The sequence below is a fragment of the Rissa tridactyla genome, chromosome 6 (genome assembly GCF_028500815.1).
Source record: "Rissa tridactyla isolate bRisTri1 chromosome 6, bRisTri1.patW.cur.20221130, whole genome shotgun sequence".
Lineage (NCBI taxonomy): Eukaryota > Metazoa > Chordata > Aves > Charadriiformes > Laridae > Rissa > Rissa tridactyla.
Genome location: NC_071471.1, coordinates 24,572,603 through 24,600,357, shown reverse-complemented (window position 1 = coordinate 24,600,357; position 27,755 = coordinate 24,572,603). Strand labels below are relative to the sequence as shown.

Below are 27,755 nucleotides of genomic sequence, written 5' to 3'. Positions count from 1 at the left end.
CTGCCCTGCCCCGGGGGCGGGGGGCCGCGGAAGCCTTTGCCTCCTCCCCCGGCCCCGGCGCACACGGGAGGAGCAGGCGGCAGCCGGAGGAGCGGCCCCAGCCCTGCCCCAGCCGCCGCCGCCGCCCGGAGATGCCGCCCGCCGCCCCGCGGCCGCCGCCGCTGCTCCCGCTGCTGCTGCTGGCGGCGACAGCGCGCCCCGCCGCCCCGCCGCACAGGTACCGCGCCTCCCCCCCGCCTCTCCCTCCGCGCCCGCGCAGCGCCGCCACGCGCTTCTCCCTCCCTCCCTCCGCCGGAGCGGCGCCCACCGCGCGGCCCTGCGGTGTGCGGACGCCTCCGCTGCCCCCGGGCAGCAGCCGCGGGTGTTTCGTAGCACCGCGCAGCATCCGAGGGCGGCGCGGGAGGGGGCTTTTCCCACCGAAACTGACCCCTGCGAGAGCGGCAGCCCCGTGTAACATAACAAGTAACATAACAACATTATAATACAATATGGTATAATCATAGAATGGTTCAGGTTGGAAGGGACCGTAAAGATCATCTAGTTCCAAATAATATTATATAGTATATAATAATAAATATACAAGGTAAGATATGATATATATATCCCAATATCTATAGTTCAGTAGGGTGTTCACTCACCCTCCTGAGCAAGGCTGTGGTTCCACGCGGGGGTTCTCCAGGGCCCCCCCCGTGCCCCCGCAGCCCAGCCCAGGGTGGCCGGAGCAGGGAGCGGACACCTGACTTTTTTTAGCCCTCCATGTCCTCGCACCGGTAACATCAGGACAGACGATTCGTCACCCGACTGGAGTAGTGGGACTTGAGCACGTGGTGGATTGTGTTCCTGTGGTGTAGAAAACTTACATAGAAACTTACTTGATTAAGTATCTAAATTCAAAGCATAGAATGGAATTAAAAGTTACTTTTATTACTGTGCTATTTTTAACTACTATTATATATACTATAAAAAGTCATTACTACTGACTTCCTAATAATTTTTTTTTCATTATAATAGCAATTTGCAATGATGTATCACACCACCACACCTTACGAATTAAAAAAGGAAGGAAGGATAAGTCTGTAAACACAGATTTAAGGTCCAAGTAGTTAAACTTTCTCTGCACCTAAGCTTGCGCGTTAAATTGCACATTCTATGTCAATAATGAAATTGTGTAAGTAATGAAACAAATGTTTAAAGTTAGCAATGTTTTTAAGTATTTAAGTTGTGTTTTTAAGTATAAGACAGTCTGTGCCTCTTTACTATTATATAAAGAATAAATGAAATATATTTAAAAATTAAGCACTATTTTTCCTATTATTCTCAGGCCTACATTTGCATGTGGAGGAGTTGTATCTGGAGAGTCAGGGTTTATTGGGAGTGAAGGATTTCCTGGAGTCTACCCTCCAAACAGCAAATGTACTTGGAAAATCACAGTAAGAATTTTTAATATCACAAAATCAGCGCTGCAGACAATGAAGAGCTGTTTGTTGTTAATGCCAGTGTTTTATATGGGATAACTTATGTGCAACAATGAAGTCGGTAACTCAGAGCAGTTCAACTATCTGGAGCTTTTTAGGGTTTCTGTAATGTGATAATAGTGGCTGAAATAGAGCTGACCTTGCCTAATGTCAGAAGCGAATTTTCATTGACTTCCATAGATACACCTCTAATTGTTTTAATTTAACCCGCTTGAAAGCAAACATTTACCCTTTCAGTGATTGCAGAAAGCAATAGCTAGGTAGATCAAATTGGATTAAAGCTTTGAGGTGTAGGTAATGAAAACCAAAATTTGTTGGCAAGAAGACACAGAAAAACTTTCAAGCAAAAACAAAAAATTCAGGCAGGTTTGCTTGTGGTGTGCTAATAACAGTGTTCTGCCAGCCAGAACATCTGGAGTATGTCATACAGCAGGCTGAGAAAGCAATAGGAAAGCGTTGTTACAGTTGTAAATGACTGTGCAAAAGCATGCGGTACAATTGATATTTTGATGGGGAAGTGGGACTGTAGGGCAGAGGCATGGTATTCATGGAGAGCAAATGCCATTAAACAACTAGGACTAAACGCTTCAGTGCTGGATGTGTCCTTATCCAGAGACTCAGAGAAAGGCATTGGAATGAATGATTACTTTTCCTCACATCTGCACCAATTAAGCCCTCCAAGATTTCCCACTGAATTTCCTCTCCATTTCATAGGTACAGTTCACTAAGAATTCCGGCGACATTCAGGCCTAGACTATGGGCTTTACAGAAAAAAGAAAAAAGCAGCATAAAAAAGCATAAGAAAATAAACGAGTCTGTGTGTTGACGGGATCACTAAAGACAAGTTCAGTTCGGAGACTGTTGCAGGTTAGGTGTTGGCAGTAGAACGGGATGGCACAGGATAATTGTCTCCTGCTACTATAGAGATGCTGACGCAAAGCAGGAGACATTGATCTGTTTACAGTGTTCGGTTAAAACGACTCTCGTACCAAACGAGTGATGTAATTTTAATCATTTTATCTGAAGGATACCAGTGAATCTGAAACAGTTGCTTTCTGCTCTTTTATGTTGCATTGTTATTATTAGGGCCAAGCTAGAGGTTACCTTTAATCTGTGACTGACTTTATCTGGAAGAGTATGATGTGAAATACAGCGTATGCTCATAAACAAACTTGCTTCCTGCTGTCGAGGGGCTGAGATTACAGCAATTAGTGTGGCCCACTTTACAATCTGAAGAGCAGATGCAAATTGCGTTTGGAATCATACACCTATGCCTTACATAAAAGGGAAAAAAACCCTCCAAAGCTAGCTTACCAATATTTAACTCAGTATCACATCTTCAAACATTCAACACTGAATTTGGAGGGAAATAATAATTTTGATTATAACAGCATAAAGTTTTTATGATTAAAAAATTCAAATTACAGGCAGCACTGTAGAAGCAACTGAAGAAGCAATTACTGAAGTATCCCATGGACCTGCCCTTCATCATATATTGGGGGTGGAGGGAGAAGAGAACAATTGATTGTGTTTAAAAAGTCCGTACAGAGTGGTTTCATTGCAGACTTAATGTGGCTGTTGCCGACAAGATGCGAGCATCCCTGTTAGCCTGAACATTGTGAACAGCGTTATCACAAAGCTGTAGCAGAGCCGTGTCTGCACTCAGGCCTTATTGACCATGGGAGGAACTCAATGGCTTCTGGCATTTCATCATCATCCTGACTCCCGCTTTCCTGCTGTGCTGCCATTCACTCCTGCTTTTCGACTGCTGCATACCCATCCTCTGTAGCTCACCCAAAGCCAGAGTAAGGCTGCACAACTGTAGTGGTCCAGGCTTTCTTGTGCCCCACCACATTTAACCCCTATTAGACAAGAGGGGTCTTGCTTGTCTTGGTTCACTAAGCCAAGCCAATTTCTTTTCCCCCCATCAACTGTGTAGAACACCCTGTCTTTCGGATGTGCAAGAAGGATGTAGGGAAAGCAAGGACTACAAAACTTGCCAGAAGAAGCCTGCAGCCTCTTCAAAAAGAGGATGATTTACCTAACTGAGGGAAAGTGGTACACTCAAGGGTCTGGTTCACCTGAATTTGTACAACAAAGTCCTTTCACCAGATACTGCTGAGGCTCAGAATAGCTTGCAGTAGCACCCAAGTAAGAAAGGCAGTTACACTGCCATGAAGAAATATGCGTTAGGCTTCCTCATTTAGCATCTGATCGCAGAAGATGACTAAGACTTTTTGCCTGTCCGTTCTAGCCAAGGGCTGTGAACACCTTCCTGAAAACACTCTGCCTAATGCAGGATCTGACAAGTCTGCAAGACTGGAAGAGACATTGATTCCTTTTGCATCTGGGTCACGAGAGGCACGAAGCTGCTGTTTTCGCAACTACAGGATCTCGTCCTCTGTAGAAGAAATAAATCCGCAGAGAGGCAGAGTGACAGCTAATTCATTCTTTAGAAGAAAATAGGTTTAGAAAACAGAATCACAGAATCTTAGTGGTTGGAAGGGACCTCTGAGATCATCGAGTCCAACCACAACGTTATAGGTAATACAGGTAAAGCAATATAGCGTTCAGGTATCAGCTGAAATCTTTCCAACTGGTTTGCTAAAGCTAGAAGAGTCTCTCTAGCTCAATTATGGTTCAGTTATTTCAAGAGACTGGGACTTTTTCAGCTGGCTAAAGAAAACAGCTTTTCTATTCTAAGAGCTCTAAGAAGTGTTCAGCACATGCTTGTGGTTATATTACAACCTTGGCAGACTACCCAGCAGCTTTTAGCTGGCTTTGCTAAGAAGTCATTTGTACGGCTATTTCCTTTCCTATAGTAGAGTATATAGCTTTATCTAAAATATGTCATATACATTTACTTTTAATACTCTCTAATCCTTCTTGGCCGTCACCTCCCATGAACGTGTCACATAGTCCAAGAATCTGGACTGCTGTCCTGTGTTTTTCTGGCAGACCGCGTAGTTCCCATAAAACTTTTAACAGCTTTATGTGCAACAATAATACTGAAGACTGTCAGAGTTACGTAAGGTTATATTTTTATAGGTTCAGGAGCCATGTTCCAGCAGGTTTGCTGACAATAAGCAAGGTTTGAAAAATTTACTTATCATCAGGGGAGTTGGGAACCTGCCCCAGGGGAGTGGGATATTTTAAATCATTTTCTCTACATTTTAAGCATTCATTTTCCCATATCATTGTGAAACTGCCCTTCCAGTAAAGAACAGATCTTTACACGTGGCTGTATTACCAGAAAAGAAATAGCTGAACGGAATCTAGTGCCTTTGTCAGGGAGAGCAAGCTAATACGAATGTCTAAAAAAATTGTTCCTTTGTGGCTGGAGAGGATGGAGCTAGGGAACAAGTGACTAGGCAGGAACGGTGGTTCTTCCCAGCATGTAACTCCAGATACCTTTTAACATTAATTTTCAGTAGAGAGAAATAATATGTTTGGCTTGCAGGTAGCTGATGTATTTTTCAAGTCTACCTAGGCTGCTATGGCAAAACATAAAATCACCATTTTAGTGTTAAACATATACACCAAAATATATTAAATCCATATACAATATAGGTTTAAAAAATAGGCAAAATATTTTCTCAGAAAGCTAGCACTTATGGGTTTTCCCCACCAAAAAAAAGATTATTTTCAAAGCAAATAATCTAAACCAAGTAATTTTGAGAAGTATGACAGTTTGGGAATCCTCCCCAGAAACTGAGAGGGGCACAGCGATGAAGAGGGCTTTGTGTCCAGTCAGAACAACAACAGAAAAACAGCTTAACTACTTTAAATGTAAGTGAACTTTGATTAACAGTATATGAAATGCCTGCAACGATTGGTAACCAAAAAAAAAAAAAAATCTAGGAACCTTATTTTGTGGTGGGTTGTATATATAATATAATCATGCTCTTTTGAGAGAGGTTAATAGTCTATGGGTATGATTTGAGGGAATTATGCTCTAGAAAAAGTCCCCCTAAAAATTCAGGGAGTGCAATTTTCCTCTAGCCTTCAATAGGAGTAAGGCATCGCTTCACAGGAGTTCAGCGTCATAATTTCTGATCCTGAAGAAGTTCACAGAGTTAAAGGAAGAAGGGAAGCAAAGGGCAAGTATGGGTCAGTCACCCTCAGCGTGACAAGGAGAGGCAGAAGCTAAAGTGTCTCTGTTGTTGAAAGATACCAGCTGGATGGATAAAACAGAAAAATAAGGCACACCCTGCAGGGGAAGCATCACATACTCTTCCTTTGACTCCTCCCCTCCCTCCCTCTTTTTTTTTTTTTTTTTTTTTTTTTTTTTTTTTTTTTTAAGAGCTGCAATTCCTTCCAGTTCTTCCTCTGAGGTATCCCATCATCTTACTGCATCAGCAGACTCGGACGTGGCTCAAAGTAAACAACAATACTGAGTCATGCCGGCCCTTGCTTTCTCCCCTGTGTGTCTCATGGAGCAATATTTTAGTATCCTAGGATAAATATTGGCAGATTTTAGCACATTAGTTTTCAACATTTAAAAAAGGGAAATGGTAGAAATGAAATAAAAGTATTGTTTTGTGAAGACGCCTGTGTTTAGGGTGGGATTCCTTGGGAGTAGCTGCAAACTGGAGCGGCTGCACTCTTGCATGTCATCTGGTCAGACCACAAACTTATAGTTAATTTAACATGCTGGAACAAATTTGATATTTTTGTGAATAATGAAAAATATTATTTTAATAAGCAATGACATTATTTTGTAAAGTAATGGCAGGAAGCAGTGACTGTGACTAAGGGTCCCAGTTCACATATTTCTGTAAATGACTGATCTCCCCAAATTCAGCTAAATGTGAGCAAAGATTATTCTGACAACTAAAAACTGGAGTAGGCTCCTTGTTAAACATTCATGACCAGGTGGCTGAGTTTTTCCTACACATTTTCTTACAAGCTGTCATGAAACAAAACTTGGAAACTCAGTACATCTATGGGGAGCAGTCTTGACTGAGATCAAGTAGACTGAAGTAATAGAAGCTAGAGAGATTAAAAACTATAATGAAATATAATTCGATAATGTAGTGTAGTATAGCATAACATAGTGGTGGAGAGAGGAGAAGGAAGCATACCATGGTGCACTGAATTACTTACCTCATGAAACAGAAAAGCCAAGCCCGAGTGAATGGTTGGCTGGCAGTTCGGGGTTTGGCTGCTTTGCCAGCGTCCTCTCCTCCTGAGCACGGGTCAGTCCCAGGTCCCAGTTCCCTGTGCCCCGCTTGGGGCGGCACAAGAGTACGAAATTCTTGAGGGTAGGACTGGGCGCTGTGAGGCCGGTGTGAGCAGCACAGCGCTGGTTCAATGTGCTCGTGGATCAGAGCTGTCAGTGAGCACCCATCAGCATCACTGAGGGATAACTGCTTGGCTAAATCTGAATACATTTCTACCAGGACAGCAAAAAGACCTTTTCTTACCCCAGAACCAGCCACCTCTCACATTTCAACTTCCTTCTTCAAACTCGGGGAGGGAGTAGGTGTCTTCAAAGAAGCAATTCAAGCTGAGAAAGTAGGGAAAAATCTATAAGCACTGACAAAACCATTTAATCTAATATGATAGAGCCACTTGTGCTCAGCTTTCAGAAACAGTGGAAGAGAAAGGGGAAACTTCTTTAAGGTGGGTAAGTTGTAGCAAAGCTGTAAGACACAGCAGTGGAAAATGTTGGACAATCTTAACCATAGGCTTAACAGCTCAGTCTGTTTTAAAACGTGATAACCTTTAAAGTTTATTTAGATCCTGTTGTACCAGTTGTTCAAACTTACAAATAATGAGCATTCCACCCCAAAAGAGTATATATTAATTTACATACATACTTCTGGAAAAAAGGCTGCTTAAATTTAACTGCCTAAATCTGATTTTATCTGACTACCTTCACAGCCAGCATTTTTGAACTGATTTGTCTGGTCACATAGAGTTTGTAGTACAGCCATAAATAACATTCAGGTCTTCTGACAGGAATACCAAATTCCTTTTAGCTCTTTTTCTGTTAAAATGACCATGTCTTAATGCTTCTTAGTGACTCAGACCAGAAGAGAAGCGAATGCAATAATAAGAGATTTAGTTATGAGAGCAGTGATTCAAGGAGTCATACTGCTTTCATGGGATATCTTACAATATGACTAGGCAGCTGTATTTGCCTTATGCTGACTAAATATACATGTGGGTTCTTTTCTGATACCAGCTATAGGGCTTGCTCCTTTCCGTAGCGTGAGTTTTAAACCTGACATCTGGCTTTAAAATTTTCTAAAACATAGTCATTGTGCTTTGGAATTTCTGGGTAAGAGTAGATGAGTTTTGTGGTTTTCATGTAGTAGTACTAGTAGTAGCGATGTACGTCAGCACAGGGGAACTGAATGCATTTTTGAGAGAACTTTGAAGCAGGATTAAAGGAAAATACTCTGAAATGCTACCTCAGGGAGAGGAACTGCAGTGGGGCTGGTCAGCCAGTGTGTATGTGGGGCCCAGGCAGTTGAAAACAGCTCCTGGCAAAAGTCTGTCCTTCTGCAGCATCAGTATCAGCACCAGACATAAAAGCAGCCGCCAGAGCGAGTAACCTTCACATATCTACAGCACATTTTTCACTACATCTACAGCTGCTGCGTGTATTAGTAACTGCTGTGGGTTAAGTGGTCGCTTCCATCTATAGCACTTCCATCTATATCTGACAAGGCATTTTTAATTGTTGAAACTCATGGAATTCAAACACTGTTTGACAATTTCATATAGGAACAGTTTAGTTGGAGTTTATCTCAAACTGGTGTTTTAAAATGAGTCACTGGTAAGGAAGGAAAAAAATTCATGAACTCTTAAAGAAAGTGGCTTAAATATGGACTTACTGCAGATATATTAAGTGTGTGTTATATGTTTAAAGCAGAAAACAATAGCAGTGTCTCAGTAAAATAGAACAGCTGCAATTATTTTAATAGGTAGCCACTCTGCCAGGCTATGAATTGAATGCAGATAATTCCACTCTGCCTGCTTGGGGTCCCTCTGTACTTTAAAATACTGTTTTCCTTCTTCCCGTCCTGTTATATTTAAAGCATTGAGTGCTTTGTTAGAATAGTTTTTAACTTCTCAGTATGCTGCTTATTCTCTTAAAAGCTTGCAACTCTATCCCAGGAAACATTCTCCTCCTTGTAAACTATTATGCTCTCTTAATTTACATCATTCTCAGTACTCTTGCCTCTTTTGCAATGTCCACAGATGCAGACATGTAAGAAGATTTGCCCTGTTTTATGTTTCCTCAGATGTTTCAGAAAACAAAACTCTTTTCTGTATTGAGGACACCCACTAATGGTTCTTTTGAACTCTCTGTTTATACTTTTACATATTCTTTCCAAATATAATTCTTTCACTGCAGCCATCAAGCTAAACGTACCACTCCAATAGCTCAATATTAGGGTTAGCTCGATATTAGCATTAGCCATTAAGTTTGCAGTTTTATTTATAAATGTAAGTTGTGTGTCTGTAAATAAAAAAAAATAATCCTTCAAACGATGAAACTTTATGACACAAATCAGCACGATAAGAGAGGCCATTTCAGTTGCTCAAAATTGTAAATTGCTTGTTCCATTTTTTTTTTTTTTAAACCATATTAATCTCATCCTCCTCACCTTGGTGGCAGGGAGCTGCATGGCTGATTGCATACTTTCAGCAGAAAATAAGAGAAACATGCCAAGCTGAACTGGGTGGTGATGGTATGTAATCAACTATGTGAGCCTGGCTAGATGATACTGGGGATCAGGAGGAAGATAATGACAACAGAGGTGGCCAGAGCTTTGTTTTTATGATTCGTTCAATACAACTTTAAAAACCACTCTGCCTGGAGTATAGTTGACAAAAAGAGCTTACCTGGTGAGAAGTGAAGGATATGCAAATACGCAAATAGTGGGATCAGATAAATGTGTGGTATCAGTCACACTTCAAGATCTATCTCTCCCTCCTTCCTTTCCTCTCTCTCTGCAGGTCCCAGAAGGAAAAGTGGTGGTTCTTTCTTTTAGATATTTAGACCTGGAAAGTGACAACTTGTGCCGCTATGATTTTGTGGATATATACAACGGCCATGCCAATGGACAACGCATCGGCAGGTTCTGTGGTACTGTGAAACCAGGTGCCCTTGTATCCAACAGCAATAAAATGTTGGTGCAGATGACTTCAGATGCTAATACTGCTGGAAGTGGATTCATTGCAAAGTTTTCTGCAGCAGAACCACATGAAAGAGGTAATTAACAATTATGTACGTGCTGAAGACAAATATAACCATACAACTCTATGGAGGGTCATATTAATGCTTAAAAAGATGTGATGCCAGAGATATTGGGGATTGTGCTGTTCAGCGCATTCATTAATTATTTTACATAGCAAACAGCAAAGTATAACTGTTTAACCATCATAGTTAATCAAAGTAGTAAAGAGAAGGGCTAACTATTGTAACAGTTTGCGGAAGAACTGCACCTAGTAGCAGTATGGTAATGGTTAGTCAATAAAATGGCAGATGAAATTCCATCTAGCTAACTGTTGCAAATAAGGAGAAAACACCCTAACTTTATGTTCAGTACAGTGGGCTCTGAATTGACTGTTACTGCTTAGGAATGAGATCTTAGGTTTAAAATAGATAATTTATGAAAACAGTAGTCGAGCATCAATCCAGCGCTCTATAGGTATCAAAAAACCCCCAAGCTTAATAATTATTTGAAAAGGGAATAAAGACAAAACAACAACAAAAACTTATTCCACTACAAATCTCTAATGCTGAATTAATACTGCGTGCCATTCTGATGTTCCCATCTCAGAACAGGATATAATAAAACTATTAGAAGCAATCAGAGACAAGAAGTATGATAGAGTTAAGGAACATCTTCTACACAAAGACCAGCTGCACAGCGTGGACCTCTTCATGCTGGAAAAGAGAAGGTCAAGGGGAGTGTAGGAGAAGGGCTGTGAAGTCATGATGGGTACAGAAGAAGCGAATGGGGACCGCAGTCACTGTCCTTCTAATACAAAACCCAGACGAGCAAGTGGCTGCAAAGGAAAGGAGCGGGTGATTTTTCTCAGTGAGCTGTTGAGTGGTGGAGGGCCGTGCCAGGGCACATTGTGGACTGTCAACTTCTACACTGGTTTAAAAACAATTAGAAAAACATAGGAAAGAAAAATTTGTTAGGTATTATTAAACATAAAGGCATTGTCTTGTGCTTGGGAAGGCCACGAACTGCAAGAGGCTGGGAGGTTAGGGGATAAATTAAACATTTATCACCCTGCTGAGGGACTCTTCTTCAAGGCTTTTGCTATCAGCACCATACCAAACTAGACAGGCTGTTGGGCAGAGGCAGTGCAGGTGATGGGTAATTTATTAGTCCTTCCAGGTGTATCCCTGTACTAATAACTTCTTGAAAGATATATTAAACATCTATGACGTGACAGAGTTAATAATAAAGAACGTTCATAATCTTATTATAAATAAGGATTACATACCTGATACAGATTTGTAATTTGGGACTGGGAGGAGCTGATATGGAGGAAACCGCCTCTCTGTCAGGCTCTCCACAGGCCGCAGTTCCTTCAGGAACACCCGTCAGCCGCGGCACAGCACCCTGGGGCTGTGGAGGTGCTGCTCCAGCACTGCTGGCTCGTCCTCCTCCGCCCCTGGTGTTCGCAGGAATGCTTCTCACGATTTTTTTTACCCCTCTCTTCCTCTACGTCTGGCATTTTCTTTAGGAATATGTTTTCCCAGAGGTGCCACCAGCTGAGCCGAAGGGCTCAGCCGTGTCCTCCGTGGGGCTGTGGCAGAGGTGGCTGGAACCACCTGGGACAGGCCACGTCTCCCTCAGCGAGGCCTCTGCCGTAAGACAAACGCGTGAGGTGGGTTACCTGCCTCCCTGCCGCCCTCTGGTCAGCACGGTGCCTGTACTTGCAGGGGACCAGTACTGTGGGGGACGACTGGAGAAGCCGTCAGGGTCCTTCCAAACGCCCAACTGGCCAGAGCGAGACTACCCAGCGGGAGTCACCTGCTCCTGGCACATCGTCGCCCCGAAGAACCAGGTAAGGCGCTGCCATCGCCCCGCTGGCACGGCCCAGCTTCCATGGCCGCAGGGACTAACATCTCAGCAACAGCCTCTCGCACGGCACGCTGCCGGCCTTGGCACTGAAACAACAAAAATGCTGCCTGCCTGAAATGTAAAGTTGGGTAAAGCCGTGTAAAGCGAGGAGTGCAGGCGCCCCTGCGCCCCAGCGATACCCGCCATCCTCTTAACGTACTGCCTGGCTCATTCCAGTAGCTCCTGTGCTCCCTCAGCATGGTGTGTCCCCTTCTGTGCATCGATACATTCCCCTAAATTAAACATTTTAAAGCATCTGTGACTGGTGAGGCTTTTAGAACAGATTTTTTTGAAGATTATTTTGTTAATTAACAAAACATCATGCAAATTAAGTTTTAAGGTGATCATCTCAGGACGAAACATGATGATGTCTGATGCTAGGCTTAAGTCTAACAACACTTGTAGCATTTTCAGTGTTGCTGCAGTTTGTTATTGAGGTACTCTGGCAGAGATGGTTGAATTTATTAAAAGCAGAAATTATTTTATTCTGCTTACAGACAGGGATTGTATTCAGATGTGTCCCACACAGGGATTTTCAATGTACATTTCATAAAGTTTGGTTTATTTCACATTTTGAAGGCTCCATCTCATAACATGCTTGCTTAATTAGCCAGATGCCATCAGAGCATATGTTAGCATTTCATTAAGACGTGAAGAGATGTGACGGCAGACCAAGAGAGCTCGCTTGCCACTGTTTGCCACACACGGCAAACACAAGTGTGTTCCCTATACTGCAGGGCTAATCTCAATCCTAGCTTCACATTTTCTGGTTGTTGCTGAGCCACCTGCTCTGTACCTTGGCAGGGGGTCTACAATGACTGAATGTTTTGCTCAACAAGCATATTTGGTAGGTTGCTTTTCTTACCCGTGTCCAGCTTTTTAAATTCTTCTACATGTAAAGATGACTTTCCTCTTAATCTTGTGCTCATGACCATAATCCTCCAAATAAAAAAGCTGCCCCAGATAAATATATTCTTCAGATCTTTCATACTTTCCATTTACCAAGATATTTTCTCCCTTGAACTGAAACAGTATGACAGCTTAGTCTTTCCTGTACTCCTCTTAATCCACATTCCTTGCTTGCTAGATACAGGTCATTTAACAATCCTATAGATAGGCAGTGATTTTTAAAACCTTATCTGTAAACTGCAGATTACTTCGTTTTTTTACAAATATCTCTAGATAAGCCTAAAAACTTTTCCTAAGCTTGTAGAGAAGATTTAAGAAAGGCTATATAAGCATAAAAATAATGGCGTTATATCCCTTGCCTTTTGAAGATCCTGCTCCATAAATCTATAAGTTTCTGAATGTATATTTTTCGTGTACTGCAATAGTGGTTGTTTGCATGCAAATGAGGCAAATTTTGACAGTGACAAAAAACATTTTTGAGGAAGTAGTGAATAAGCATCTCTCTCCAAGCGCACATGAAAAGCTGCTCACACTTCCATTTGCCAAAGTTCAGGTGCCGTTGTCTGTACTTCCCTTTCACAAGTTTGTGAGCAATAAAACAAGGCACTCTTTTGCTTCTAATACAAACCAGTAATTACTTAATTTATTACAGAAGATGGAGGAGCTTCTCAGGATGCTGAAGAGCTTCTATTCTATCATTAAATACTTGTTATTTGTGCAAAGTGCACTTATGAACAATAGTAAAGTAGATATTATGGCCTGCTGCTTTGCCTGCACATGGAAAAATTTAGTATTTCTGCTCCCAGTTGCATTACTTCTTTCTATACCATCTTTTTCGATCACAAGTGTATTATTCAGATGGGTACTTCCACTTAAAGCGCATTTCTTCATCATGACAACACGGTTTTTGAAACAAGCCCGTTACTCATCTCTGAAACCAAGTCCCCCTGGGTTACTCATACTTTATGGGAAACTAAATGATGCCTTACACATCTGAATAGTGCAAAAGCATATCCAGGCAAAGCTAAGACAGGCTGCCATTACTATGAACATAGAATAAGATCCTTTTTACTATGGCAGTAAATCAGATAAAGTGTATGCGACGTACAAATGACTTCTTTTTCTTTGTACAGTCTTAAAAGATTTAATGTCATCTTTGTTTGAGACAGACCTTTAAAGAGAAATCCTGCATATCTACAATCAACACAATTCAGTGTTGTCATTCAAGCCTCATTTGTGCTATTTATGGGAAGGTGATTTAAATACTGTTGTGCTTCATATAAAGAAGCAACCTAAATGCATGTGTTACCTCTGTTTCAATCGTGCAGTTGTGTTGCGTTTTCCTTCCTTGCTACACAAACTGACAGAATCATATGGCAGGACTTCATTTCAGAGTCGTAAATACTGTTTCTGTTTTCTTGTCTTGTTTTTCTTTCTTAAGCAGAAGTCCATAAATACAAGTCATGTTGAGACAACAGCGATGGTACTGGAAGTACCACATGCATACTAGTTCTCACTTGTGACTTGTAAAGCCCCAACATTTATGGAAATGGTGCATGGCAACACAATTCCTTTAACTACTGACTTTCTCTTGGTTTTAGTCTTGCTATTTACTAATTTTCTTTCTATTAGTATTTTTGTCTCTGACCTTTTTATTCCTGCATCAAGTAAACAGCATTGGCAACCACAGTGATTCAAACCCTGCTCTTAATGAAGTCAGTGAAATGGCTCTTACCAACTTTTTTTACCCTTGCTTTTTCTTTAGTATATCTTGAATGATACAATGACACTAAAAGCACCTTTTCTGTGGTTGGGGTTTATTTATTTGTTACAGTTATTTTAAAGGCAGCGTAACACCTAACACCTACTATCCTGTTTTCATCCACTTGTAAAAATAACTTTATCAGAAGCTACTTGCATATGCAATATTGCATTTGAGAACAAAATGTTTTATAGAATATTAGAGTCATACGTTGAACTATTTATTGGAGAGAAATCACATGGATTAAAATACTTTACTCCACAATTAAGCGCATTATGGACTTTTCCTTTATGGAAAGAAAAATCAATTAGTACATCTGAAGAGGTCACTTACTATAAAAAGCACTAATAAATTCTACATATCAAAACCTTAATGAGTTATTTACACTTTACCTGCAGCTAATAGAGTTAAAGTTTGAGAAGTTTGACGTGGAGAGAGACAACTACTGCAGATACGATTATGTCGCAGTGTTTAATGGTGGGGAAATCAATGATGCTAAAAGAATTGGGAAGTACTGCGGAGACAGTCCACCAGCGTAAGTAACCTTCGTGAATTACGAACTTCACTACCACGGTGTGTCATTTTGCTAACAGTTCTGTACTAGGCTTCTGAAAGATTTTTATTCTTTTTTAAATTAAATAATGACATTTTCTACCTCCAGTTGAACTTCCAGGAGTTGCTTAGTATCTTGTCTCTCCCTAGGTTTTCCCTCTTCTCCCTCCCTCTGTGACTAGCTCTGGCTCCAACCCGCGTTCTGTCCTGTCCCTCAAACCTCTTTAGAGCACTGTCTAATAACACCAATACTAATGCTGTTGATACTGGTGTAACACCAATATTAATGGTAGCCGAACACTAACATCACTTAATACGTGTTTTGGTTATAGATACTGAAGTACAAGGATCCAGCTGAACTCTGTAGCCCCTTGGCTCGTTACTCACTTTATCTGACTCATTTTCCCCTCAGCCACTTCCCTTCCGCTGGTTCCCTGGCTGCTTCTTGCATCGCTGCTTACCATCGCTTCCGTCTGTGCCAAAGCACGTTCTCTCACGGCACAGACTGCTTTCCTGCATGCACTGGGCAGCACAGCAGGCTTTCACCAGCTTTGCTATCAAATTGCTGCCCCTAAACCTCCTCAACAAGCCCCCCCAACCACAACTCCCCCATCCCCCAAAAAACAACCCATACCAAGCCTCCCACACCCCCAAAAACCACCCCCAGCCCAGCCAATGTCACTGTAACTATATCATCAGGTCTAGCAAGAGTAGATTGTAATTATTCCCCCAAAAGTGTAAAGTTTTTCGGGTGAGGCTAGCAATTTTTAGCTCTCCTTTCCCATTGTTCCTCTTCCATCAGGCTTCTTAAAGCTGAGTAGCTTTAGAAGATGAAGAGGATGCATTGTGTTTCAAAAAATACAAGCTATTAAAAAAAAATAAATTCATGGAGGTGTGTGATGAGACTTACATCTCAGAAGTGGCAGCTACAGTGCAATTAATTGTGGTGCAGAGGGAGGAGGTGAATGGCTCAGTCTTTCTAAGCACAGCTTGCTAGGGTGAGGTTTACTGTGGGGGTTTTTTTTGTGTTTTTCATTTGGTGGGGTTTTTAGGGTTATGTAGTATACCCTCAGGAGACGAGAGGGGAGGCAGACATTCTGTAGGACTCTAAAAATAAAGAGTCTTTTAAAAGATTTTTCTTATCCATGCAGCAGCTAGGCAGTAGTATGACAGTGTTAGAAATAGAGTGAGCTTAGGCCTACAGAAATTTATTAGAAATTTGGCAAGAATTTATTTAAGGGTAGGGTTGCACCTGCAATATATTAACTTCAGTTTCCTTCAGCCACCTTAAGCTTTTGGTCTGGAGTTAAATTTTTTTTTTGATGTTTTTTTTTTTTCCCCAGTTTGAAGCTTTTTATCTAAAGACATTTCTTTTCAGGCTTAGATTAATTTATTTGCAGGCACTCTTCTTGTAGTAAAGTTTAAAAAGCTGCTCTATAAAAAAAGATACCAACAACATAGAGTCTTACAGGTAAGATTCTTCTTTAAGTGATAGGTAATTCAGGCCACTAAAATGATACAAGAGGCTAAATTGTAGCTGTAGTTACATGCATAATCATTTCCTTGTTTTCATGAAAAACTTGACTAACAAAAGTAAACTATCTTTCCATATTGCCTCCAACCCAAAGACTGTGAGATGGAGGGAGACTATGCAAGGCAGAGTTAGTATTAGTATTGAGTCCTCAAGACAAGGAGGCGGGTTAGAAATCTCAGACCTTCACTTCCACCTCTTTGCCAAATGACAGTCAGAATTTCTCTATTTTTGCCTCACATAGGTATTCATAGCAAAGTGGTTTCATACTTCATAGCTTAGAGTTTTACCCGGAAACTAAGATGAATTGTTTCCTTGCAGTGCTGTGGCACTTGGAGGGACTGCAGATGGACTGAACAGGTCTCCAAATGGGTGATATGTTTCTTTGACCTGAATTTTGTGAGGATCTCTATATATTAGATAAAAAAATTAACCATCATCTGAAGTAAAAACACCCTCCCAAAAAGAATTATATTGCAAGCACTCCTCCCTCTTTAGACAGAATAAAAAAAGAGACCAGCAGATGACAGAAGTTAGTTACATTACTTAATACTTTATCACCAGGTAGACAGGTATTCCACTGATGAGCATAGCATGAGAACCTCCTCGTGACTTTGCAGATCCATCCCTTACAACTCAACTGTTACTGTAGAACAGTAAGGTATTTACCTTCAAGCTACTGTAAAAAAACCCCAAAACTTAACAGAATCTCGTATTAGAAACACTTACCTAGTGATGTTCCATACAAACACCTTCAGTTCCTACCATGAGTGTTTTGTTGTGTGCAAGTTGGATCCAAAGGGCTGGAGCAAATGGACTTGCTTCCTAGTTGAACAGAGCTTAAGCCAGAAGCTTAATGATGAGAGTCTAGTTTGACTCACTCTATATTGTAAGTTGTGACATTTCAGACCTTTTCCAACTGAGGTAAGAACTGAACTCCACAAGAACTCGTCCTTCCCTTGGTTCTCAGAAGGCAGCGGTGAACAACACTCGTTACAGATGAGGCTGGGGCCCTCCAGTCCCTGGGACTTAGCTGCCTTTCTCTTTCCAGCTAAAACCCAGCCCAGCTGTGCCAGTACGTTTTGCACTGTCAGGATCTGGTCTTGGCTGACAGGCCAGTGCTAAAGGAAGAGGTGCCAGTGAGTCCCAGAGAAGCAACCAGGAGTAGCTTCGTAAACCGCCTCTCAACTGTGGCTCGGCGTCTATCCCCACAGCATATCAAAGCTGTAAATTGGTCTGCCAAACACTAGTGGGCTTCAAAATGCAGACATTTTAGTATGGACTTTGTGCAACAGGCAAATAAGGGCAGAAGACTGGGCTCAGACCCAGGCCACATAGCTTGGAGATGAGATTTCCTGTTACAGAACGTTAGAAGTGTCTGAAAGCCAGTTTTAGGATAGCATTGCTTCCTAACCGGAGATCCAATATAGAGCTTGAACACAGTCACTTTCCCTTGCAGAGCTGTATATAGGCAGCTTATATATCCAGTGAAAGGGGGAAAATATGGCTCCTGGGGATTTTCCATTATATTTGCAGAATTCCTATAAAAATTTATCAGCTGGGTTCAGAAAAACAGTCAGGCCAAGACCAATGGTGTAAAAGAACCAGAAATCATGGTGTGTAAACTGAATTGTGAAGCAGGCCTTCTATAAAGAGTATCGGTTGTGTGTCTGACACTAATTATGCAAGGTGGAACTCATTAACCAGCAGATACAGATAATGTAACATGGCGTTCTGTAACAGAAACAGTATACATCAGAAGTACGAGTAAAGCGGATGCCTTGAACTCATTTGGTCATTTGGTGGTTGGAGAGATGAATTCAGATCCAACTGCAAACCAGCAAACAAACAGCGTAACCACATACCCGATTCCTAAATACAACTACTATATATGTAAATGAATGATATGCATAATAATCACAATTTATTACAAGAACCAATTACCCAAAAAAACCCCTTGCCTCTCAGAAAAAAAGCGTTTTTTTAAAAGACAGGATACGCAGCAGGTCAGATTTTTCAGAGCTGCTGTTGCAGCCCTGGTGTTCAGGAAGCAGAACAAAGCTCTCGGGCAGCTGATGATCAAGTGCCCTCCTACAGCGTAATCTGTGCAGCTACCATGGCATCTGTGCATCTATGGAATTCCAGACAACCAGGCACTTACTTTCGGTCAGGTCAGACTCAGCCACCAGAGTAAACTGATTTCTGAAACACCTGCCAAAAAAGTGGGAGATGATCACAGTTCTTACTTCAAAGGCCTGATTGAAGAACTCCTGCTCATGAGCTCTGTCAGACTGCCTGGGAAGAAACAACACAGTCATTTTAGTAAAACTACAACTTAAAACCACTTTCTGTTTTCTTCCCTCTCCTCACCAAGATTGTTTTGCCCCTATATTTGTTTTTCTTCCTCTTTTCAGAAACTGTGGTTTTGCTTGAAAAAATTTTGTTAATAATTATTAATGAATACTGAGACAAGGTCTATGGAAAGCCCAAAAGAATGAGAGAAGTGCTGCTTTGGCTAGACTCGCGTTCCGTGCGATTTTCTCCAACAGTAGCCTTGAATGAAGTCTCATGTACTACGTCCACATCCAGAGGCAGTCAGTGTCATAGTAGGGACTACGCAGGTTAAGAACTGAAAACTAATACACTGAACAGTGCTTGTTCATGACGTTTCAGATCCTAAGAAAATAACTCCTTTAGCTCTTCAAGGCCTTGGTAATTGAATATCCGATCACTGACAAAAACTAAGCCCACAGAAATAATAACCCAAAAGATCTTATTTTTGAGGTTTTTTTCCAAAGAATTACAGAATCTATTTTAAGGCATTCCAAATGTGTAATAAGTTTTTTCATTAAACAAAAACAAATTAAAAAACCCCACATTTACTTACCTCCACTACATACCGAGTATTTGTTTAATATATTTTCCCACTGCGTTAATCTAGCCCCTTCCATTCCATCGAAGTGAAGCCTGCAATGAAGTCACACAGAAGAATTTAAAGATACTCATATTGACACCACCTTCAGGAATCAGAGGTTTAGACGATTCATCAGAATGAGTTTCATAACACCAGTGTCTAACATGCTAGCAAAGAAACATGCACTGCAGTATTAGTCTGGGGGCAGATACTGCATTCAGAACAATAATTCAAGTGAAGCGCACTCTTTTTTTTTTTTTTAAGAATGCTGTTAATGCTTTTTGTCTTTGACATTCAAAACAATGAAAATATTTTAATTTTTTTTTCCTATTTCAGGCCTATTCTCTCTGAGAGAAATGAGTTGCTTGTTCAGTTTCTGTCTGATTTAAGCTTAACAGCTGATGGTTTTATTGGCCATTATAAATTTAGACCAAAAAAGTTACCCACAACTACAGTTCTGCCTACTACTACAACAGTCCCTGCTACCTCAAGTAAGTTTTACTACCTTTAATTTTATTTCTTAGAAAAATAAATTATACCAGGACAAGGAGAGAGTTACGGAAAAGTGTAGTAGAAAGTATATTAAAAATTACAGGTTTATGGTTTATTAGTATTTCAAATGTTGACAGAATGAATTAACATGAATATACTCAAGGGAGTATCTTAATATACTCAAGGGAGAATCTACTTAACATTATTAAAAGAAAATCTGTCCAGGCGAGAGTTCAGTGTAACAGTAACTCACTCCAGCTGAGAGAATTTTCCTCTCTCTTCTCAATTTTTGACAGTTAATTAACAAATTTCATAGAAGAATAGATGACCAAAATTCTGTTATATAAGAAGTTCTAATTATTTCAGGAAATAGTTTTATTTAAAGAAACTCCTTCTTCTGTATAAGTTAATATGTAAAAATCTCAGCATATTTTTCTTCATATAGTTATTAAGATCAAGCAAAATTGCTATGGAAGCCACCTGAGCCCTCTTCAGATTCTGTCGACATCCTGACAACATGACACTCTCCTAGAATTATTTTTATCTTAAAAAATTCAGGGATTGGAACTTAAAGAAATGTGTCACTAAAAATAAGTTTCCTTTTATATTTAAGACTAGACAGCATATACAAAAGATCAGAGGAGGATTTCTCTGAAGGTATTGCCAAAACTACCTCATTACTGAGATATTGAAGGGATAAATTCTTACAATTTCTATAACCTGAGTGAGAAAGATTTAAGATATAGTTACAGCAGAAAACCAAATTATTTATGATGTTTTTGCAACACATAACCTGATTTGTACTTAAAACACTTCAAAAGTCAGGACAGCCATGGCCTGTCAGCAGGAAACTAAGAAGCTGTGGTGCTTAAATACTGATAATGAAAGGTATTTAAAATAGATGAAAATAAACATTATAAAAATGAAATCATAATGAACTGTAAATCATTCTGATGTGACTGCTACTCTAATAATGAATAATTCAGCTCTTCTTCACTATAAAGCACTTCTTAACAAAGTTGTTAGTTGAAACACTTGGTCTCAACTAATCCAGGCTGTCTGATACCTGACGCTGGATCTGCGTTCAGGGTTTTGCCATTGAGTTTTGCTCTGTGAGCTGTTTGGGTGTGCACATGCAAAAGAGGTGTACTTTAATTAATTCTGAATTGACTTTTATGACAACGTCAGTGTTAGAAAATAAAACCAGTGCAAAGTCATCCGAGAGAGGACAACAGAGGGAAGGTGTTCAAAAGGACTTGTCAGGCCGACAGAAATAAGAAGTCCTTTCAATGTCTGATCAATTATGCATGGTGTAGAGATTTCTGATCTTAAAAACAAACCAAAGCACACCAAACCTCTACAGTTAGGTCAAATTTCTGATCAGTCATTTGCATTCAGAAGTGTCCAGTTGAAATAGACCTAGCTTATTATCTTGCAAGTCAGATCTGTTCAAACTTGCACAGAACTCCAGGCATTAATAAAATATTTAGCTTTGGTAGGCACTTTCAAGACCTCAGTCTCCATCTTACATAAAAATATTAGTATTTGAAGAAATAAATAAATGTTACATAATACATTAATAAAATCAAGATTAATCCAGTACATATGGTTAAGGATTTTATTTTCTTATTTCAGTGGATCAAGTCATGCATTTGTCTGTCAATATGGCTACATGTAAAATGGTAGTCAACTAAACTTTTAATTCAGATCTTCTCCAGTTCATATTTTGGTAAAGTACCTTACTTGTCTGTACAAACAGGCAGCTTCTACTGACAAATCATAGCAAAGTTAGTCACCAACCAAAATTTACTAAACTCAAAAGTAAAACTTGAAGTGTTAGTACACAAAGAAAAAAAACAAACCTGAGAGGACCAAATGAGTATTTTGTAATGCATAATCCCAGTTTTAAATTTAGAAAAATCAGAGGACCTCAATAAATTTTTCGCAGCTACCATACTGGCCTGCACCTGTGACTCATCTGCCCGCTACATTTCTTAATCTTCCTACTACGGACACTGAATTGAAAGACTCGAGGAACATTAAATCCTTAGGTTTTGGTGTGCTGCATGTAGCGCTGAGATAGGACTTGCCTGACCTAGCAACTGACACTGTGAGACACGAAAACTAATGAAGTGGCATGGCACCCCGCCAAGCGCTAACTGTAATTTAAAATAACAATTTGAAAAATTATCACTTAGTTCAAAGTTCTAGGAGATGAATATACCATATTATTTCTACATTGTATTCTACAAAGAAGTCACTTTATAAAAAGCAACTCAGCATAAAATTAAAAATACTTTTAGAAATACACACTGGTAGGAAAGAACTGTGCAGGCACATCAAGGCAGTGGAAGCGATGGCAGCGGGAGTTTCGCTCCCATCACCATGTAGATCTGACTGTACGACTGAGGCTACGTCATGTAGAATATGACTAGATACACCTCCATAGACGTAATAACTTGCACTTTTCCTTGTGGGAGGCATTTAACTTTCTAAAGAGTCTCACTGAATACCAATCATGTGAAGATTTTAAAAAAAAAAAAAAGAACAAACAAACCCAAAACAGTGAAAAATATGGGATACCATATTTAAACTTTGAATCTGAAAGGCAAAATAATGAGTATGCAGATCTTCTGACAGTCATGGCGTAACACTGAAGACAAAGTCATTTTAATGCCGTTCAGATGAACCTCAGAAACTTGCAAATTTAGAAAAAGAATCAGTCCATTCAATTAAAAGAGAAGTACAAGTGTAAATTACTGATTGGAAAATTAGTCCTAAATTCTTTTTCAGAAAGTATAGGCTAGATAAAACTTCTGCAAAACACACCATTCTAAAGAAAGGAAAAAAACCATAAAGACATTCTTCATAACTAATTCAGTTTTTCCTGGAAATCAAGTCTATGTAGGGGTTTGGCATTTTTTAATCTGTCGGTCTCAACTCCGCATTTCCAATAAACATGATGTCATTGACCAATTCCAAACAAATATGAAAAGGACATAAAAGCCTTAAAAATACTGCATCCCAAGACATTATGTAGAAAGGCTTAGCTGAGTAAAGTACAGAGACTATTAACATCCACCCAAGGAGGAAGAAAACCCCCAAGTGTATATTCACTTGTTTATAAACAAGGCATTCCATTTCAGAAAGGAAATGTCCAACCCTAATATTAAAGAGATACTTCAAACACTATGTTGTGTTTCAAAATGCCAACAGTAAAAATTATACAGTACTACATGTCATGAAGATATGTGAAAAATTCAGCAAAAAAAGTCAGGAATTTGAACTCTGATCTCTTCCATCACAGTACAGTAATTTCAGATAAAAGGCCATCCCCTTCCTCTGCAGTGTTACCGTAATATAATGTTAGGATACTTTAAGTGCACTACTAGGTCTGTATGACAACAGGCAACAACACTAAATAAGTTAAATATGTAAGATCATACTGCGATAAAATGTAAATTTTCTGTAACATCCCATTCTAACGTAGCTGAGATGTGAAAAGACGATGATTGGAGGCGATGGCAGAGAAAACGAGTATCATTATTGTGGTGTTCATCCCTTGCAATGCCAGATCTAGCTAATGTATACATCAGGATTATTCATATTTCTTCTTTTTTCTTAAACGTACTGCTTTGCATTTGTATCAGGTACTTCATTTCTATTTCAATTTACTTTTTTCTCTTCAAAAAGTTGTGAAACCCACAGTTGCCCTGTGCCAGCAGAAGTGTAAGAGGAGTGGGACTCTCGAAAGCAATTATTGTTCAAGCAACTTCGGTAAGGCAGCAAAGTTTGTTTCTTTTTAACTATTCACTTGGCACTGTGTTTTTAGACACTCATAAGAATTTTACCAGATGTAGTTCTGAGTTATCATTAATATATAAGCCATGTTTTTATACCATTTTATGTGTGTATCGAACATTATTGTGTTTTACTCAATACTTTCTTGGAGATATTCCAAAATAGGCACTGCATATACGTCTGAAACAAACATACCTTCTCAAGCTGAAAAGCAAGACAACCCACTACAGGGAAGTACAGAGTCAATCACTGTATTGTCATCTCATTTGTTTGTAACCAGCCAATACACATTTTGTGCTGTGCCTGCTGAGTATTCCACAATTCAGTTTATAGACTTCCAAAATACTTTTAAAAGAAATAGGAAGTCATGGAAGCTGACAAGCCCTGCTTTCTGTATGCAGACACAATTCACTCAGGAAAAGCGGTATTTGCTGTATATTTGGATGGCATTGTCACTGCTGATTTATTCAGTTATGTCTCAGAGTATCTTCCCATATTAATACTAGAGGCTTTTTTAAGCCCCTGTAACATGCCTTTGATGGGACAACGTTCCCACCACCTCCACCCCCCCTTTTATTTGTTTGTTTTAATCTAACTCTAATTTTCTAGCTAATCCCATGAGATTAGAGGAAATCTGCTGTTTCAGGAAAGCAGGGGCAGCTTTTCACTAGATAAACAGTTGAGGGCTATGGCTGTGCCCTAAAGCAGAATGGAGTCGCTGCAGCACGACCCCGTACCACTCTTGACCACCAGCCTGCTTTAATTTGCAACCAGTATAGGCTGGCCCAGCACCAGAAGAAGCCGGTAGAAAATAAATACATAAATAAATGGTCTCCTCTTACTGACCACGCCTCAGCTCTTGTGGCTGATGGCAAATGAGACTACATAGAACTTGTTCTTTTTCCTTTAGCATCAGGATAATACATCACATTCACTCTCACCTTTGTCAATACTTGAAATTTTTCAGTCGTTTCCATGGCAGGAGTTAAGAGTAAGAATATTTTATATGCTACTGTGAATGCAAGTGTATCCTAAGGTAATAACAGAAAGTGTGCTGTTTGTAGAATATGATTTATTCCAAGCTTATTTGCTGACTTTATGAATTTAGAAAAGAAAAGCTGTTTCTCTTTCATCATGCATTTCATTTTTATTGTTTCTAGAAATACAAGTGCAACACCCAGTGTTTTAACATCTGCAGTTCTCTTTTGCTTGAACTTGAACATTCCCATTTAATTAAAAGCTCTTGATTAAAGGAAGATAATGTCCAAATTTACAAACGCCTAACCCAAAATGTGGATTATGCAGATTTGTAAAATAAATCCAGCTGGTCATACTGGATAACTGAAGATCTAGTTGATCCTAAGGTAGAATAACTTATTTACAAAAGGTGAATCGAGAAGAAAAAAATTGCTAATACCATTTACCATTTCCCTTTTGATAAATTAAGATGGCCTACAAGTTAATCTAGTCATCCTAGGGAAAAAAATGGTATCTTTATTTTCATACTGAGAGGTCTTTGGGAGATACGGTGGTCTAATCTGTAGTCTAAATTTAGCTGAAATCAGCAAATTTGTATCAGTATCAGGCCTCCGCGAGATCAAAATCTAGCTCCCAGGTCATTAACTATTCCCTGCTACTCATTTGAGAGTGTCGGTGCTGGCAATTCAGCTTTTAGCTAGAATGTTTTCACTTCAACTTCTCCACTGTTTTAAAATTAGTCATTAAAAGTAGTATAAAATTGTACCGTTTAATTGCAATTATAAAAACCTAGAACTGGGCTTGCAAGAGACTGATACATTCTAGAAACAGTTTTATATTTGGTGCCACCAAAACTTGTCAGTAGTGAGTTATCTATTACAGGTGATACCCACGCTTTTAGGAACTGTTTCCAGTATTGTTTGTTTCCTCATTATGGACTATTATACTTAGTCAGTTTTCATGATGCCTCAAAATTTATGTCTAAAAAATAATAAAAATGTGTCAAATGTCTTTTCTTCTAGTAATAACTGGAACTGTGATCACAGCAATAACGCGGGCTGGCAGTCTGCATGCAACAATATCAATCATTAATGTATATAAGGAGGGAAATTTAGCAATTCAGCAAGCTGGCAAGAGTATGAGTGCCAAGATTATTGTTGTATGTAAGCAGTGTCCTCTCATCAGAAGAGGTAAGTACAAAAAAAACGTTTTGTGTGTTTAAAAAAGACAACAGTTTTGAAAACTGCTATTTGAAATATGACCACAAAAATCAGTAAAATTACAGTAATTTCTATAATGAACCACTAATATTATAAACAATTTAAGATAAAAATAACTTGTTATCCAGGTTTGTATTGCATTTTTCAGTTTTACTTATAAAGGATTAGACTCACTTAGGGCAAAGGAGTTTGAAAAGGTTTTCTTTTTTTTTTTTTTAAACCCACATGATATAAAGTAAAATCTGATTTGGTTCTCTCAATTGACGGTCAGTTAGATTTTGCTTTTGGGTGTACGTATTTTGGAGCTAGTTTTCATACACAGTTATTTAGAAGGGAAAAACAAAGGCACGCTAAACCTAGAAGAGCAGTAGGTCACAGCAAATGACAAAAATCAACATGTTTACCTGCTGCTTCGCTCCTGTATGTATTTACATCTTTACTGTAGAAACACTAGTAGTGTTAAGCCCAATCTATATCTGCAAACAGCCAGTACTTCTATAGCTATCTAAAACAGTATTATACAGAGTACATCAAAAAAGATAATTTCCAGTTAAATCTAACAAGGTTACCTATATGGTGGTATAAGAAATACTGAGACTATGTTGCATTGAAGTAACTACATAAAAAATAAAATAGTTTTCAGCTCTGCCTCCTGAGTAAGCAGGTAGAACAGGAGAACATAAATGGAACCATGGCAGGAAACAGTCAAAATAATTTAATAAGCATCAAAAAACCCCTGATAACATTCAGGATACTACCAGTATTTAAGCACATTAATTCAAAGTGGGCAGTACCAAAGTGAAAAATCCTTGTTAGAAATGAGCTTTTGCTTTTACCTTTAGTTCTCTGGAAACTAGACACCTGTCTGGGAAACAATAATATCCTTGGTGGAACAAATTGTTCCCTTTTAGGCAGAAAATCCTGCTGGCTCCAAACCACACACTTCTGTTTCTCTTCCTAAATCGCTATGAATTATTGAATAGCCATTACTTAATATCTAAACTTTTCTACTAATACCCCTATAACACAACTCCTTCCAGCTTTGCAAACCCCTAACCCTTCTAAGCCATAAAAACATCCAAATCCATCTGATTTCTCCAAAGCCAGGGCTTATCACACATTAAGCCCACCTCGCTTGCCTGACTGCCTCTCTATATATCTAAAAAACGTTTATGTCTTTGGGGGAGGAAAAGGGAATGAAAAGACTCAAGTGCATTATCCTACAAGCTGAGCAAATGAGAAAATATTCAAAATGAATGAGACGCATTCCACTTTGGGTGTTACTAGCTAAGTTATCCAGTGTTTATATTGCATTTCTGATGTCTTTCAGACTCATTTGACGGTCTACATTTAATGAATATCTCCTATATATTTAATTACGTAGTAGATGCTTAGCTATAAATCTACTTGATTTTTACATAACTACTTTATCGCGTAACAAGCACGGCAAAGGTGGGTAAGGAAGTATAGGCTTTAGATAGGAAGGAAAAAAAAGTGTTAGAAGGCATCGGTAACAGACTGCAAATGAATAGAGACCACAGATGAAGAACTATACTTACCAAATTACGTCCCCAAGTTCTGTCTTGTAATCACACGCTCTCCTTTGTAGGTTTAAACTACATCATCATGGGCCAGGTAGAAGAAGACGGTAGAGGAAAAGTCTTTCCCAACAGCTTTGTCATGAGTTTTAAGACTAAGAACTCAAAGATCCTAAATGCCTTGAAAAACAAAACATGTTAAAACTAAACTCTGCAGCTGCATTCTATCATCTCTCTTGAAAAATAATTTTCACTTAGTATAAATCATGAAAATACAACTGACTGTCAACACGCTCAACGGTTCTTCCACCCACCTAAGCACACCCTGGCACAAAGTGGTATCCAGTACACGGACCTACCAAGACGAGAACAGATCCTCCTAAGTCTTAAAGCTGAAGATTTGCAGCACAGCCATCTGATCTCAAACATACCAAATTCCAGTTACTTGGAAGCTGTTAATTTATAATTGTCCAATTTTTT

The 27,755-nt window shown here is 39.5% G+C and overlaps 1 protein-coding gene across 1 annotated transcript; it reads left to right on the top strand.

The window, feature by feature from the left end:
* On the top strand, positions 1–27,755 carry PCOLCE2 (procollagen C-endopeptidase enhancer 2). The gene is made up of 9 exons (XM_054207254.1): positions 1–217; positions 1,322–1,430; positions 9,450–9,705; positions 11,398–11,522; positions 14,648–14,784; positions 19,583–19,737; positions 23,432–23,515; positions 25,540–25,707; positions 27,347–27,755. The coding sequence occupies exons 1-9, from the start codon at positions 132–134 to the stop codon at positions 27,475–27,477; spliced, it is 1,251 nt and encodes a 416-aa protein (XP_054063229.1). The 5' UTR covers positions 1–131; the 3' UTR covers positions 27,478–27,755.

What these genes read in the sequence shown, in the direction of transcription:
- PCOLCE2 (XM_054207254.1), top strand. Translation starts at nt 132, where the DNA reads ATGCCGCCCGCCGCCCCGCGGCCGCCGCCGCTGCTCCCGCTGCTGCTG. An exon ending in AATGTACTTGGAAAATCACA is followed by an intron (nt 1,431 to 9,449) that starts GTAAGAATTTTT and finishes CTCTCTCTGCAG; the next exon opens with GTCCCAGAAGGAAAAGTGGT. An exon ending in AACAGTCCCTGCTACCTCAA is followed by an intron (nt 19,738 to 23,431) that starts GTAAGTTTTACT and finishes CTCTTCAAAAAG; the next exon opens with TTGTGAAACCCACAGTTGCC.